The following is a 14,897-nucleotide window of genomic DNA, read 5'->3' as shown; positions in this document are numbered from 1 at the left end:
ACAATTAACCATTCGAGGCAAAGGTATTTGAGAAGCTACCCGTTAAGCGATGAGAAGGAGAAGACAAACAACAAGGGCATTTGGAAGTTCTTCGGCTGCTTCACTTAAAGTTTTTTAGTTCATTGGTAATTTAATTTTTATCTTCTTAAGCAATAAAGTATTCATATTTAATAGATAACAAAATACCCATGTCATTAGTATGAGATAGAATCTTCGAAGGATGTTGAATACATAACTTGAATTTTATACGATATTTTACTAATAAATAGATGGTCAAACTAAACGCTTAAACAAAATTTTGGAAGACATGTTTCGTGCATGAACATCAGATTTTGCAAGTAATTGAGGTACCCATTTTTATCTTATCAAATTCACTCTTAACGTTAATATCTTTTGAGAATCTAAATGAAATAAGAACAAAAAACTATATCTTTTGAAGTTATTCATAATTATTTCTTGATTTACTCCGGATTTAGTTTTTAGAAGATTTAATATATAATTTTTCTAAGAGATTGATTTAATTTGTGAAGAACAAATTTCAAAATTTATGAAATATTTTAAAATTTGAAAAGTTTGATCAAATGAAAAGATATCCACGAGCATAAAGTTTTGTTCATCCACGTTTCATATTATTCATAGAAAAAGAATGTAAGTTGACATTAAAAATTTGGCATATAGAAATCTTCGGGGAAATATGATGAAATGTGAACGTACAATCCCATAGGAGCAATGAGTGTCATACCCTTTGGATCATATGACTTGAACAACCATAATCTTTCCGACGTGAAATTGTAGAAGAATTCCCATGGACACAAACACATTGCGGATTCAAACTCATCTCCCGCTGCAAAACCTCCAATTATGCATTCATTTCTCTGCAAAACATTCGCAATAATATCATATGATTATGTTAATAAAAAACTCTAATGTCAATGAAAGAAGTTGAGACTCTTGAAAGTGTAGTAAAAAAGTGTTGAATAAAGAGTGTACTTTGTTTAAGGGCTCTAGAGAAAGGGGTCGAGTCTCATTTAAGGCGAGGCTGTTCGAGGGCTTTATAGGACTAAGGAGAGGCTCTATGGTATATTTTGATCGAGAGGAGGATATCTCCATTGGTATGAGGCTTTTTGGGAAACAAAAAGGAAAATTACAAGAGCTTATACTCAAAGTGGACAATATCATACACTCCTAACTAAAAGAAACGTTGGACATGACATGGTTACAAGAAAATACCTGAGTTGTAAGAACCACCTCCAAATCTTCCACCCACAACTTGATTTGTGAATTGGTAATAGTGAGATAAGCTATCACAAATCACAAATAATGATTGCTTTAGAGAAGTTGAAACATTTTGGTTTCAAGAAATATGAAAATGATGATAAAATTACCATGTTCATTATTTTCTAAACCCGTCACAAGGCGTCGAAAGTGAAACAAATCAAAGGACACAAAGGATGCATAGTCAATTGCACCCTCGTTGATATCCCGTTCAGGAGGCGACGTGGGTATCAGTTTGGTCCTCGGATGTACGAGGCCTGCAAGAAAGACATGTAAAGAAACAAGAAGAAACAAGAAAGCAAAGATTGATGGAAAGGAAGAATATAATGAATGAATGAATTACTAGGAGGGGAAAATTCCATGGCAAAATGGCGTTGGTTCTCCGCAATAGAGAGGGTGAGGGAAGAAAAGCGATTGCTTCGCTGTTCCACGATTGTCATGTAGAAATCGTCGATGCTGAATTGAACGTAGTGGTGTTGGTCGCAGGCGTATTGGGGGAAGAATTCAGGCGTCATTTTCAAGACAAAAACGGCGTAAGGGCGAATTTGGAGGACCATTATGGAGAAGAGGGTTGGAGAGCATTTGAAGAAGGCCGTGTGTTCAGCTCTATGCATGATGGAAATTGCGTGGGGGAAAGTGCCGAACAGGGCGTGCTCCAAGATCACCATCGCTGTGTTATGCCACAATATGCAAGGACAACAATGCTTTCAGATTATTTTCCTTCTCCAAGTGCATACAACTTCATGCATTTCACTCTTTTTATACTTCAATCATACCCCACTTGCCATTTTTTTTTTGTTCATTCAAAATAAGAGATATAGTTATTTCCAAACCCCTATTTCATTTCCTACTCTTTGTTACTTCTTTGTTCATAATTATTTGGTTCTTTTTTATTCTTAATTTGTTCGCATTAAATCCCAAATTTGATCTAGTCCATGTTTTATATTAAAACTATCGATGGTTTGATCGATATATAGGTCCCAAATAAATCGTGTTTGATTCCATTGATACACCCAAAACAAAGGGAGTGTAAGCTCCGATAGAAAAAATCATAAACTTAGGTTTATAAGGTTTATGCTAATATAACATGAACTAAAGAAAATTTTGAAGAGTCAAGACAGGTAAACAGGTTGGAACACATTTCGACGGTGGATTGAATTTTTTCAACATGATAAAACTAGGTCTATCTTAACAATATGCCTGACCCATCAAAAATTTATTTTTAAATTCATCTCGACCTCTGATTTCTTGGTTGAGTCATGTCTAAATAGATATCCACGGGTATCAATATAATATTGTAACAATATGACACAAATTACAAATTATTAGGTTGACTTCTACAAATTACAAAAATAAATCAGTATAATCATGAATTGCCCCAAAGAGTGAAGTGACAAACATAAAACTGCTGGATGATTACTAGAACTTGGATTTAGGAGGTCTGGAAAAACATCATTCAGAGTAAGATATTAGTCGAACATAGTACAAACATACATGAAATGATAACAGCCACAGGCAGGATGATTCTGAATCTACTTTTACTGCTATGCACTTATGTGATATATCTAATTTCAAAATGAGTTCGAGAACACAACCTCTTCAGGCGGAACTGCCATCACCTTTATCTTGTGTTGATGAATCTGTTGCCCGTTTCTTCGTTGGGTGGGAGGAGTCAGCAGACTCTGAATTTGTTGATACTCGTTTGACTCCCCTTCCAACGACGCCAAGGTGCGTCACTCCAGCCGCGCCGTTCGTGTGTGCAGTTGAGACCGTTGGAGAGTCAAATCCTCCATTGCTGTTAGCTGAACCCATCTGTGAGGAGTTCAACACTGCTGGAAGTGGAGGAGCGATCTTTTCGACTTTTGCCTTCGCCGCTCCTATCCCGAGGATCTCCGAGAGGATTGACTTTGGGTTTGAGGCCAGCTGTTGCAGATCTTCAAGCTGCACAAACACAAAACAGTGGTTAGATTTTTCCATTTCTCTGTCACAGTTACTTGCAGAAGTTATAATCTAAACTCGCCTTCTTTTCTAGCTCGACCAAAAGCCCAGATAGAATTTCAATCTCAGATTGTTTCTCTGTTGCAGCATTGGCATGGTCAGACTGGGAGTCATTGGACGATAGTGGGACCTCTGGTTCTGACCCAGAAGTAGAAGAAGCTGTGGTCGGTACAATGATACCCTTTACTTCATCAGTAAGCCGCATCACACGTGACTTGCAAATTGATATTGCCTTCTGGCAAAATGAAATGGCTTCCTGCGGCTGAGAACCAAACTCCAGGCACAAGCATACACGGAAGTTTCTGGAAGTTTCAGTTTAAGGTTGCAAAAGACACTTTCCTCACTTGAAAGGAAGTGATGTGGTTCAAATGTCAATAATAGCAATTCATACGGTTTTCTTTTTCTTAAGAAAAAGCAATATATAATTAAAATAAAAACTAAACTTTTATCATCAAGCTCCTAGAATTTATAAGATACTATTATAAACGAGGTAGAAACATAGACTAACAAGCTCCCAGAATTTATAAGCTACTATTATAAACAGAATTGAAGTCGGCTACCTTGAAAACAGGATGTTTTTTCTTCTTTTTATCTTGAATTCTCGGTTAGAATATTTTGAAAACAGATTTTTACGTATATATTATATTCTATTTACGTACTTATATGAGATTTAGAATCTGAAAGAAGGATACAGTTCAGCAAGCTGTCGATTGTCAGGTTCGACAAGTCTTTCTAAAATTGATAATGCTTTCTGGTAGTCACTGAGGGAAGTTTCAATGTCCTCTACATGAAGGAGAGAGAAAAAAAATGAACTTTAAAATTAAAATTAAAGGATAACCTATAACCCTCTAACCCGAGAAAGAAAGGGGAATAATATCAAAGAAACACAAACCAACTGAATGTGTATCACAACAGAGCAAATAAAATGCATGTATACCTCTTTCCAGAGCAACTTCTGCCAAGGCTGACAATATGTCTACTTTCTCCATCGTATCACCCGAGTCTTTTTCAACTATTGCTCTGGCAACGTCTAGCATTTTCCATGCTAAATCAAGGTCAGATTCGTCTTCATCTGCATCTGCTAAGTCCTCAGTACCACTATCATCACCCTCTTCTTCATCCTGATCTTTCTTACTGGAAACTGTCTCAAAGAAAAAAAAAAAAAAGGGAAAATGGAAGGTCAAAAATCTCCTAATGAGATAACTTTTTTAAAAATGTACATTTTTTATAGATAAAAGATGGGGATAATCTTAAAACGAAGACCAGCAATAAAATAACACAGTCAAAATCAAGCGGAACAAAATGTTAAGCATGATAGTCCATCATTCAAAATTGAAGAGCATTTATACATGCCTCTTCACAGTTGAAAACGACTGTCATCCTAGTAACTGTTCATAATTTAAGTGATTCACAGTTAATGCATGTAAAAATGATACATGATAGAAGTTGAGATTCCATGTACGTTATACATCAAACAAAACTCCTATAAAGGAAGATAAGATACAACTTCTTTTTGATGCATCAGTAGGTACCATCAAATCTACATAATTGTACTTTTAAAAACAAGAAACAGCAAATTCATTCAAATGATGAGTAAAGCAGTAAACTACAAGCCCCAAGAAAATTGTTCTATTCAAAGTGCTTGATTACATAGATAGAAATTTATAAAATTATTGAAATTGAATACAATAAAAATCTGTTGTTGCAAACACGATGATTCAATGCAAAAACTTTTCTTAAAAAAGTATTTTGACCACATAAGGGAAGTTAAGATTAAATGGCCAGATAGACATCAGCAAGTTAGCAAAGAATTCCAAGGCAGATGTCTCGTCTTAATCACCAAAAATTTATTCAAGTTATTTCTTAGGATTTAGGGCCCCAAAGCTCTGAAACGACTACATAGGATGATGATAGCATTAACTTTTTTTTGTAATAAAACTGGACGGTGGCTGTATCACTGCAGCTAATTTTTTTTTTTTTTTTTTTTTCTTAAGATAATATGTACAACATGAGAAGGTAAATATTGACGAGTGTGACAGTGGGGACACATCCAGAAGTAAAGCAATAAGGCATCAATAATTTGTTGAACACAAGTTGTAAAGATCCCTAAAGACCTGTAGTTAATATTCCCATTTGCAACTCAAACAATAAAACTTCAGAAATTTATAATTCATCAAATTCTAAAATAATGTATAAAGTGATCGGCATTTTCTAAAGCACTAAGTGGATTGAAAAATGAAAAAAGATGCACAGAGCCACACTGGAGATGCAAAAAAAGAAGATGCAAGCCAAGATGAGGTGAGGTGCATGATATCACATGGAAAAGTAATTCATTCTAAATATTGAAATATTACAGGACATAAAAATTCATAAAATGTTGCTGCAAGCACTTTGAAAAGAGAGAATAAAAGGAAACGATAGAGACAAAGTGAAAGGAGGAAACAAGAAACTAAAGTGGAAGACAAAGCTTCCGTAAAGGCACTTATATGCAAGACATAAGGAAGGGTACTTGAATGTCCACTGCGATAAGTCATCACGCCAAGGTATGTCAGTCACCTAGACTCAAGTCAAATGACTTCCACAGAAGGCAAGATACCTATCCAATTAGAGCTGGAAGCCTAGCGAACATGTAGGTGTGTTCTAAACAGGAAATGATGATAGTCATCAATGATTAACGTGTATGCATTCTAACTTAGCAATATATAAAAAATCCTGCTTTTCACGAAACAATGAAAATCATCACATTCTGATGTCCATAAAAAAATAAAATTAAATTAAAAAAAAAAAGCTATAGAGCTTGTAACATCTCAATACCGAAATAAAACAATACATTGAAAAAAAGTAATTGATCTCTTCGTATTCAGTTGAACTACTTCAATGAAACTTAGACACCATAAAACCAGCAGCAATTTATTCATGCTCAGTATGCTTCTGTAGCACCAAATTCATTGCTTAGGTTACCAAGAAATACATCAATGAAACAAAGATAAAATAAAACCAGAAGCATGTTGCTCTCAATGCTCAAGTATATAATATAAGATCCTCTCTATCTTTAAGGAAGGGAAAGGCGAGAGAATAAGTAAATCAAGGTTGAATCCTCTTCAAGTTAGTCAAATATTAAAGGGGAATTCATTACGCTGCAACATGCCATGTTTCATGTAGATTTTAAATAATGTAAAATAGAAAATATCCAAGGAAAAGAGAAAGGAAATGTATGTTAGGAACTAGATAAGTTAGACATCATGAGGAAGATACCAACCATCATCTGCAACTCCATCCACCAGTTCAGCATTGCTGGAAACAGAAGCTTTTGATGACTCGCCATTTTCAGCACTCTTAACAGATTCATCTTTGTAAGATTGTTGATGGGGTTCACCTTCTTTCTTTGGGACAGCTCCCAGTGGATCTGCCTCCTCCTGGGCTTTGTACAATAAAGCACATCCATATTTGTAGTACAATTTAACACATTCCGGAGCCAGTTCACCATATCGCGCAGCTCTGCAGTGAAATATTTTCAAGATTATTGCTAGAAAAAACAAATCAAAGGATGAAACTAAACGCATGCAAATGCTTGATTTAAGAATACACTTTTCACATCGTAAAAGAGACATGTTCGCAACAGGTATCCAATGATATAGACAAGAAAAAAAAATGAGCAACAAGTTCTTATATGCAAAAGTTAAATAAAGTTGGAACCTAACAACATTACAAAACCTCGTTAAAACTCAATTCATATCTACCAAGACTGTTCGGTGATCCTGACGAGCGGTTGATCTTCAATAAAAGAAAGATAAAGTTCCGAAAATGAATCTGGAGCAACGAAAAGCTCCCCCACCGCTAAAGAAAATGGAATTAAAATTTACCCAAGATGAAAATCTTAAAACCGACAAAATGATAAGTGGAAACATGTGATCTAACAGAGTGAAGCAATTGTAACAAATCAACTTTAAGACTTCAAGGGTAATAGAAGCTCGACTTTCATCTTCGTTCCAGAATTCAATTCATAATCAAAAAGAAACTGAAGAGAAAGTGAAAAATAACCAAACCCTAACCTAATCTCAAGGGCACGGCTGAAGCAATCGACAGCCTCAACGAAATCGTTGTCCTTAATAGCCTTGGAACCCTTCTCCAGCAACTCTTCCGCCAGCTCCAACGATTTTTCACCACTTCCATCCGAGGTTTGAGCAGTGGATTCAGCACCGGGCTTCGTTTCATTGGAACAATTGCAAGACGACTCGAGGCCTCCCAGAACATCGGACTCAGTGGTGGCCTTACTGACGTTCAGGATTTCGTCGAGTTTCGGTTTCTGCAACGTCACTGAGAGCTCCGATGGTGGATCTTCGTCGGCCATGGCTATAGTTTCGAAGCTTGGAGAAAATGGAGGTTTAAGCAGAGGAGTCCGCACTTCAAGCTTTAAAATCCTTTTTGGGCGGAAACGCGACAACAAAAATTGTATTAAAAAAAATTGCACAATATCCAATTTATACATTCATTTAAATTCAAATCCATTTTAAAATGGTTAATCCCTTCTATAAAATTCTAATCCATTTAAATGCTAAGATTTTTATTATTTCAATATATTTTATATAGACGTAATCTGTTAAGATTTTATATTAGATATATATTTTATTTGGGTGTGTGACTGTATTATTTGAATATATTTTATTCCGTTAAGATTTTAATATATTTTATTATTTGAATATTCATAAAAATTGGACTCTAGATCCCATGGGGACTTTTGATTCCACTCATGTTTTTCGAACGTTAGATCCTATTTATGTTTCTCATTCTTAACATACATGACTTTTTGTTAGGGGGTGTGTACATTAAACCCGACAATCCGAAAATTCAAATCAATCCAACCTTTGATAGCACGATTACCCAATTATCCTCATTCACTAGTCATCATGTTCTATCGGCTTTTAAAATCTCCTTTCAAGTTGTGGTTACTCCCCAATCGTCCTAGGTCATTGGATGTGGAATAGGTCTTCAAGTTCTCTCGTATTCCTCCTTGACTCGCTCAAGGTCTGTCAAGATCTCAATATTGTCAAGTCATCGTAGACAATATGCATCATTCCTTTACTTGTATTTAATATTATCTATTTACTTCATGCACTTGTACACGCGAGTGGATCATATGACTTTTATCTAAAGTTTTAGGTATGTTCGACCAAAGATTTTATCCACTCAATAGAAAAATCCTCAAAGCCTAAGTTAGACAACATATCGAAGCTCACTGGCTCATAAGTCCTATGCTTTATATGATCCTTATTAACTCATTTGGATTGGATGCACTCACATCAGGGTCCTTAATTTGTTGTGATTGGTAATAGACGCCAAATCTCAACACTACCCAAGGTCGTTTGTGGCATGATAGCTACTCGATTTTCGCGCTCCATCATATCCCCTTTAGATGTTAACAAATCTCGTGCCACCAATCAGCATTTGTGACGACTATAACCTAACAATGATGACCTTTTGTCACTACTTATGCTGACTTATATGTAACTTCATTCTCGGTTAGAAAAATACATTGCGTTCCTGGGATACTCTTGCATCGATCATTTAACCATGTGCAATAGTTCCTCTACATCCTTAATCTTTGAGTCGGTGTCTAAGTTCAACTCTTCTCATAGGACAAAGCATAAGCAACAACTTACTACATTATTCTCCTTCTTAGGCGATACCCGTTATTCACAACATCCTACATCTCATCGAGCCTACTTGTCTTCCTATCGTGACCTATCTTGTGTGCTTCTCGAGATTTGTACCCTCTTGTAGTACTCAACTCAAGCCCTATTAGAGAAAATCTACTTTCACACCATACTCCGCTCAAGAACGGATCTAGATCACCTCCTCAATCGCAACACCCTCTCAAATGATACTCAAAGTTCATCATCATTGCCCATGGGGTGACAAGTTATTCGTTCACTCGTTAACACCTCCTATGGTGTGTTTATTGTTCTATTTCTTTCCTTATAATCGACCAAGGTTTTACTAGCGTCTGTATCTAATGCAACATTAAAATATCGGACTCCACATCCCATGACAGTCTTCTAAGCTCCATGTTTAAAGTCCCTTGTGGATTTGCCACTTTTGCCTAAGTTGCCCTAAGCACTTGGTCTAGCGTATGAGATATCACTCTACTTCAAGTGTGTTCTTCTCTTAATATCCTACTTCATGCCCCTCCGACGTACTAAAGTCCTTCTAATTCTAAAGAGATTATATTTCTTAATACAGCCATCAGGGAGTTCATTCGCATATCGGTTTCCATACTCCCAAGTCAACATATTGCACCTTGGTGGTGAGACTATTAACTCATGTTTTACCTAAACATTTAGTACGAATCTAGGCTACTTCTTTGACGAATTTGTATTTATCATCGTGCACATCCTCAAGCACATCCTTTGTCATGATACTTTAGTTGAAGACCATGTGTGTCTTCTCGATATTTAGACCATCTCAGCCGATAACTCTATTTCCTTATTGCCCTTTCAAGCTCAATTTTTTTCGATGGTTGTCCAAGTTGAGGATAGTGAATACATGCAACAACGCGGTCAGGAAGGTTACAACTTGACAACGTGGTCCGTTGACTCGACCGATCAAATTTGCATGCCAACACAAATAATCAAAGCCATAGTTTCACTAGAATTTTATAGAACTCTTAAGATTCTCACACCATTTCCATCCTCTCTTCTTGCTGAATACGAATCTCCTCTTTATCCTCACCAATAGGGGCAAGCCTCCCCCTCTTTGTGAACACAAATGTATTGCACTTGAACCCCACTCATACCCTTCCATTTGTTGACGTGTCAGATATTTGACGGTTCAACGCAAGGGTATTTTCGGTAACTGATTAATGAATAAAACGAACCGCTAACATTGCATCGCCGCGTTGAAAGGATCAGAAGTTTGCTCAAAAAGTCGACAGTGAGAGACGAAGCTATGGCTTCCACAATCTCACCCATTCTCCAAATCCTCCAACCACGATGCCGATTAAACATCACCGTACGCGCCGCCTCAGTGAAACCACCGCCGGAATCTCTCTCTGCTGCCAGAACTCGGCGACAGACACTGTTGATTCTTACGGCGACGGCGACGGCGGCGGTAGTGGGGAGAGAAAATCCGTCAATGGCAGAGAACATTCCTCTGTTCGGGCTGAGGAAGAAGCTGAAGAAGGTGGAAGAGGAGGCGGAAGAGATCGTGAGGGAAGGATTCGAGGCGGCGGAGAAAGGACTTGAGACGGCGGAGCGAGGGATCGTTACGGCGGAGAAGGGCATTATAACGGCGGAGAGAGGGATCGAAACGGCGGAGAAAGAAATCGAATCAGCGGTGAATTTCGGAGCTCTGTCGCAGGCCGGAGCGGTCGCTGGAGCTGAGGTCGTCGGAGTGCTTGTTGCTACATCGATTGTTAATGGTATTTTGGGTCCTGAAGGGCAGAGTTAAAATTAAATGGGTATTGGATCCTAAATTTTAGTGTTTGTTTACTGCTTTCTTGCTGGGGTTTGTGTTTATAATATTATTGAACGAAATGTTGTAGAAATATTGGATAAATTATGTAGCTTTGGAAGTGATGAACAAACTTTGTTGGACTGTTCCATCTAACATTTGAATAGATGTTTGGTCTGATTCCACTCCTTACCTTTTAGTGTGAATGGATAAAGAAAAACCCTCAAAGAGTTCGATGTCAAACATGCACAACTAAGAAAGTTTACAACATTCATTCATTCTTCATGCCTCAAGAAGGGAGCGATTTCAAGACTAAAGAAAATCAAAGCATCTCTTCCTTTTCGCCTGGCCTGGAGGGCTTACGGGTCTGTGGGCACAGTTGAACAAGACTCGAATTTAGATACAAGTGGAGTTGAAAAGTTAGAAGTTAGCCAACTAAAAACTAAAATGTGAGAAGAAATGACAAGTAGAACCTAAGAGATAGTCTAAGCAAGCTTTGATATCAAGTTATAGTGCTTGAATATAGTACAAGTTCTGAAGGGGATAATGTCGATCAAACTCTCAAAAGGAGATCAATGAGAGTGAGTGAGTAAGAAGAAGCCCTAGTTGGGCTATGATTAAATAAGATAAGAGCTTCAAAACTAGAAACATTTGTGATAAACTTATGACAAAATTATACAATATTTGGACTGAAATTAGGCTTAGGAGTAAATTAGTGACCTGAGAACTTTTGGATAGACTCTAAAAAGCTGATTTATCGGAAATGATGACTAAACTCCATGGAGATGAATGATGAGACTGCGGTACAAAAAAGAGTTTTATTTTATTTTTTAAACCTTATAAAATTTTAAAATAGTATGTTATAAATATTAATGATGAGTATAAATGTGATGTCACATATATATATATGCATATCCTATAGCGTGATCATGTCATGAAAGTATTATGTGCATCGGACTCAGGAGGATCGTACAAATACATACAGCATCCTTGCCGTTTCGATAGCCTAAGAATGAGTCCGCTCTCCACATTCCGTTGTTCTTCCTCAATTTCTCCTCCTCACATACCCTAAAATCCCTCCCTCTCTTTCTCTCTCTTTCTGAGAGAACCGCGCAATGTTCGGCAGCGGAGGCTCATCCAGACGCGGCCTAGTTTTCTCCGAACACGACGACAACAACAACAGCGTCCACAAAACACGCTTCAACAAACTCAATAAATCCTGCCTCCACGATTCCGACATCTCCCTCCGACTCCCCACCCGCCACTCCCACAACCTCGACCACACCATCCTCCCTTCAATGGACACCGAGTCCGACCCGGACCCCTCCTTCTCCACCTCCCCGTTCGCCAGATCCCCATGGTCCGCCCACTTCAATACCGACCTTCCGCCCACAGCCGAGGACAATTCCTTCCTCCCCAATATCCTAATGGGCTCCCTCGTCCGCGAAGAGGGCCACATTTACTCTCTCGCCGCCGCAGGGGACCTTCTCTACACCGGATCCGACAGCAAGAACATCCGTGTCTGGAAGGCCCAGAAGGAATTCTCCGGGTTCAAATCCAACAGCGGCTTGGTCAAATCCATTGTAATCGGCGGCCAGAAGATCTTCACCGGCCACCAGGACGGTAAGGTCCGGGTCTGGAAGGTGTCGACTAAAGACCCAAGCGTCCACAAACGAGTTGGAACGCTCCCCACGTTAGGCGATTACATCAAATGTTCGATGAAACCCAGAAATTACATGGAGGGGAGACGGCGGAGGAACCTGTGGATAAAGCATTTCGATGCAATTTCGTCTCTGAGTTTGAGCGAAGACCAAAACTTCCTCTACTCTGCTTCTTGGGACAAAACCTTCAAGGTCTGGAGGGTCTCCGATTCCAAATGCTTGGAGTCCATTCAGGCTCATGACGACGCCGTCAACACTCTGGTTTCGAGTATTGATGGTTTGGTCTTCACTGGATCGGCCGACGGCAGTGTCAAGGTCTGGCGGAGGGAGCTGCAGGGGAAGGGGACCAAGCATTTTTTCTCGCAGACATTGGTGAAGCAGGAATGTGCCATTACTGCTCTGGCTGTCAACGACGAGGCCACTTTCATCTACTGCGGCTCCTCCGATGGGGTGGTTAATTTTTGGGAGAGGGAGAAATCGTTGTCGCACGGCGGCACTTTGAGAGGGCATAAGCTTGCTGTTCTCTGTTTGGCGACGGCGGGGCGGTTGTTGTTGAGTGGCTCCGCCGATATGGGGATATGCGTCTGGCAGAGGACGGCGGCGGAGCATGCTTGCTTGTCGGTGTTGACGGCCCACACAGGGCCAGTGAAATGCTTGGCCGTTGAAAAGGACAGTGAAGCCGGGGAAGGCGAGCGGCGGTGGATTGTGTACAGTGGGAGTTTGGATAAGTCGGTGAAGATATGGAGAGTGTCGGAACAGCCGCCGGCCGTCGAGCAAAGTCCGGGGCAGCAGTTGGCGGAATCGCCCTCAGGCAGCGGGTTCTTTGTAAATGCTCCCAGTTTCGTAATTCGAGGACAGTAACAGCCGATTTTGAGATATTAATTAATTCTTAACTGGTAGCAGCAATTTGGTTAAATTAAATTAAATTAATAAACAAAATCATTTTCATCAAATTCAACCTTTAATTAAAATATTGCAATTAATCTGATACCGGAACTAAATTACAAAATTATTCGTGAACCACTCATAAATCGTACGATTATACAAATATTGAAATGAATCCAACTACAAAATTAAGCATGCTCTTAGCCATAAAATATATTAATCCAATTAATTAGAAAAATATTAACTATTAAGGATATAATTAATTCATTTGTTATTAAAAAAAGGATTTAATTAATTCATTATAGGCACCCTTTATTGTAATAAAATTGTAAATAAATAAAAACATATAGTTATAAATAACCAATTTTATTATTATCATTATTTCTAATATTTTTATAAAAAATACAGCGATGCTATTTTTAGTAAACCGTCTGAAAAAAAAAACTATGTCAATGATGGATAACTATGTCTGATTGACATGGAACTATCCCTCCAATGTTCGATTGACATCAAATTTGACGAGTTTTCAAATTTCATATGGACGGACTTGACTCTAAAAGTGCATGTTTAAAATCCCTTTGAAATTCCGACTTTCAAGGTTAAGGCCTGGAGCCCTACTCGACCCTTCAACAAGCCTATCTTTGACACTCTTGTCTACTTGTTGCATTTATATCGTTGATGACTTGTTTTCTCTTCAGTGTCCACTTTGTTTGGTGTGCTTGCTGATGCATCGTCCCCTTTGGTCACAGTCTAGGTCCTCGTGTGGTCAGATGTACGCCACTTGAAGGTCGTCACTTCCCTCTTCCAATCTGCCAATCACTGAAAAGGCACTTTCCCCATCCCCCTTCTTTATATCCCAATCACAATTCAGAGCTCTCAAGCCATGGCTTCCTCTTTTGAGTCTGCCACGTGTCACGGTCATGCTCGTCCAAGGCATGTTGCCACGGCCGCATGCCCATGACAAACCTAACCCTTCATGTCTTTTCATATTCTAGTGTTTTACTTTTGTATTTCTAGGAAGTATAACGTTTTAAAAATATCATGTCTAGGCATGTCAGAGATGAAATGCCTCAGAATGTACATGTCAGAGATGAAATGCCTCAGAATGTACTATAGGGGGATACAACTAGTTGTCAACTTCTCCCTACCCAAGGTTATATACTGTGAGCCGTTGTTATTTTTCTCTTGCTTGCTTATCTAATGTCTATTTAAAAAGACTCTCTTTCGAAAATCTCTCTCTGCCCTCGTTTTCTAAAACCTTCTCTTAAAACCTAGGCCAGAGGCTCGAACATACATCGCTTGGCCGTAGACGATGTAAGAACGAATTGGCTTAGCTCACTTGTCGTTGGAAAGTGAGTGTCACACAATCGCAAGTCCGCTGCCATTAAAAGTGCGATTGTGACAAGTGGTATCAGAGCTTTGTAAGCACCGTGAAATAAAAAAGACCGAAAACATGTTGACGACAAAGTCGACACCCAAATCACAAGCCGACCGACTTACTTTAATAGAGGAGGAAATGTTGTTCCTCAAAGAAGTCCCTGACACCCTCCACGAAAAGTCGTAGAGATCGTCGCAATGGGTAACCGCCTGGATGGGTTGCCAATCGCAGAACTGATGTTTCGAGTGACC

General features: G+C 38.8%; 4 protein-coding genes across 4 annotated transcripts; 2 read left to right on the top strand and 2 right to left on the bottom strand.

Moving 5' to 3' along the window:
- Positions 1–607: 607 nt before the first annotated feature.
- Positions 608–1,998, bottom strand: LOC111470385. The gene is made up of 4 exons (XM_023115950.1): positions 1,619–1,998; positions 1,386–1,532; positions 1,231–1,301; positions 608–875 (listed from the first exon to the last, which is right to left on the bottom strand). The coding sequence occupies exons 1-4, from the start codon at positions 1,941–1,943 to the stop codon at positions 660–662; spliced, it is 759 nt and encodes a 252-aa protein (XP_022971718.1). The 5' UTR covers positions 1,944–1,998; the 3' UTR covers positions 608–659.
- A 663-nt stretch (positions 1,999–2,661) lies between these two features.
- On the bottom strand, positions 2,662–7,726 carry LOC111470382 (protein HGV2). Its single transcript, XM_023115948.1, has 6 exons — positions 7,326–7,726; positions 6,533–6,771; positions 4,211–4,414; positions 3,966–4,056; positions 3,296–3,575; positions 2,662–3,216 (listed from the first exon to the last, which is right to left on the bottom strand). The coding sequence occupies exons 1-6, from the start codon at positions 7,622–7,624 to the stop codon at positions 2,875–2,877; spliced, it is 1,455 nt and encodes a 484-aa protein (XP_022971716.1). The 5' UTR covers positions 7,625–7,726; the 3' UTR covers positions 2,662–2,874.
- Positions 7,727–10,160: 2,434 nt separating this feature from the next.
- On the top strand, positions 10,161–10,888 carry LOC111470397. The gene has a single exon (XM_023115961.1). The coding sequence runs from the start codon at positions 10,219–10,221 to the stop codon at positions 10,717–10,719; it is 501 nt and encodes a 166-aa protein (XP_022971729.1). The 5' UTR covers positions 10,161–10,218; the 3' UTR covers positions 10,720–10,888.
- A 716-nt stretch (positions 10,889–11,604) lies between these two features.
- On the top strand, positions 11,605–13,281 carry LOC111470375 (protein JINGUBANG-like). The gene is made up of 2 exons (XM_023115939.1): positions 11,605–11,614; positions 11,688–13,281. Exon 2 carries the CDS (start codon positions 11,838–11,840, stop codon positions 13,242–13,244), a length of 1,407 nt encoding a protein of 468 aa, XP_022971707.1. The 5' UTR covers positions 11,605–11,614; positions 11,688–11,837; the 3' UTR covers positions 13,245–13,281.
- The last annotated feature ends 1,616 nt before the right edge of the window (positions 13,282–14,897 follow it).

Source organism: Cucurbita maxima, unplaced genomic scaffold (genome assembly GCF_002738345.1).
Source record: "Cucurbita maxima cultivar Rimu unplaced genomic scaffold, Cmax_1.0 Cma_Scf00044, whole genome shotgun sequence".
NCBI lineage: Eukaryota > Viridiplantae > Streptophyta > Magnoliopsida > Cucurbitales > Cucurbitaceae > Cucurbita > Cucurbita maxima.
The sequence above is the reverse complement of the archived record's forward strand: the minus strand, read 5'-3'. Positions and strand labels throughout refer to the sequence as shown.

Excerpts from the sequence above, each read along its gene's own strand:
- LOC111470385 (XM_023115950.1), bottom strand. The coding sequence starts at position 1,943 with ATGGTGATCTTGGAGCACGCCCTGTTCGGCACTTTCCCCCACGCAATT. Across the intron at positions 1,302-1,385 it reads TTTAGAAAATAATGAACATG|CTTATCTCACTATTACCAAT; the intron begins GTAATTTTATCA and ends GATTTGTGATAG. Across the intron at positions 876-1,230 it reads AGGTGGTTCTTACAACTCAG|AGAAATGAATGCATAATTGG; the intron begins GTATTTTCTTGT and ends AATGTTTTGCAG.
- LOC111470382 (XM_023115948.1), bottom strand. The coding sequence starts at position 7,624 with ATGGCCGACGAAGATCCACCATCGGAGCTCTCAGTGACGTTGCAGAAA. Across the intron at positions 6,772-7,325 it reads AGCCGTGCCCTTGAGATTAG|AGCTGCGCGATATGGTGAAC; the intron begins GTTAGGGTTTGG and ends ATTTCACTGCAG. Across the intron at positions 4,415-6,532 it reads GGATGGAGTTGCAGATGATG|TTTCCAGTAAGAAAGATCAG; the intron begins GTTGGTATCTTC and ends TCTTTGAGACAG.
- LOC111470397 (XM_023115961.1), top strand. The coding sequence starts at position 10,219 with ATGGCTTCCACAATCTCACCCATTCTCCAAATCCTCCAACCACGATGC.
- LOC111470375 (XM_023115939.1), top strand. The coding sequence starts at position 11,838 with ATGTTCGGCAGCGGAGGCTCATCCAGACGCGGCCTAGTTTTCTCCGAA.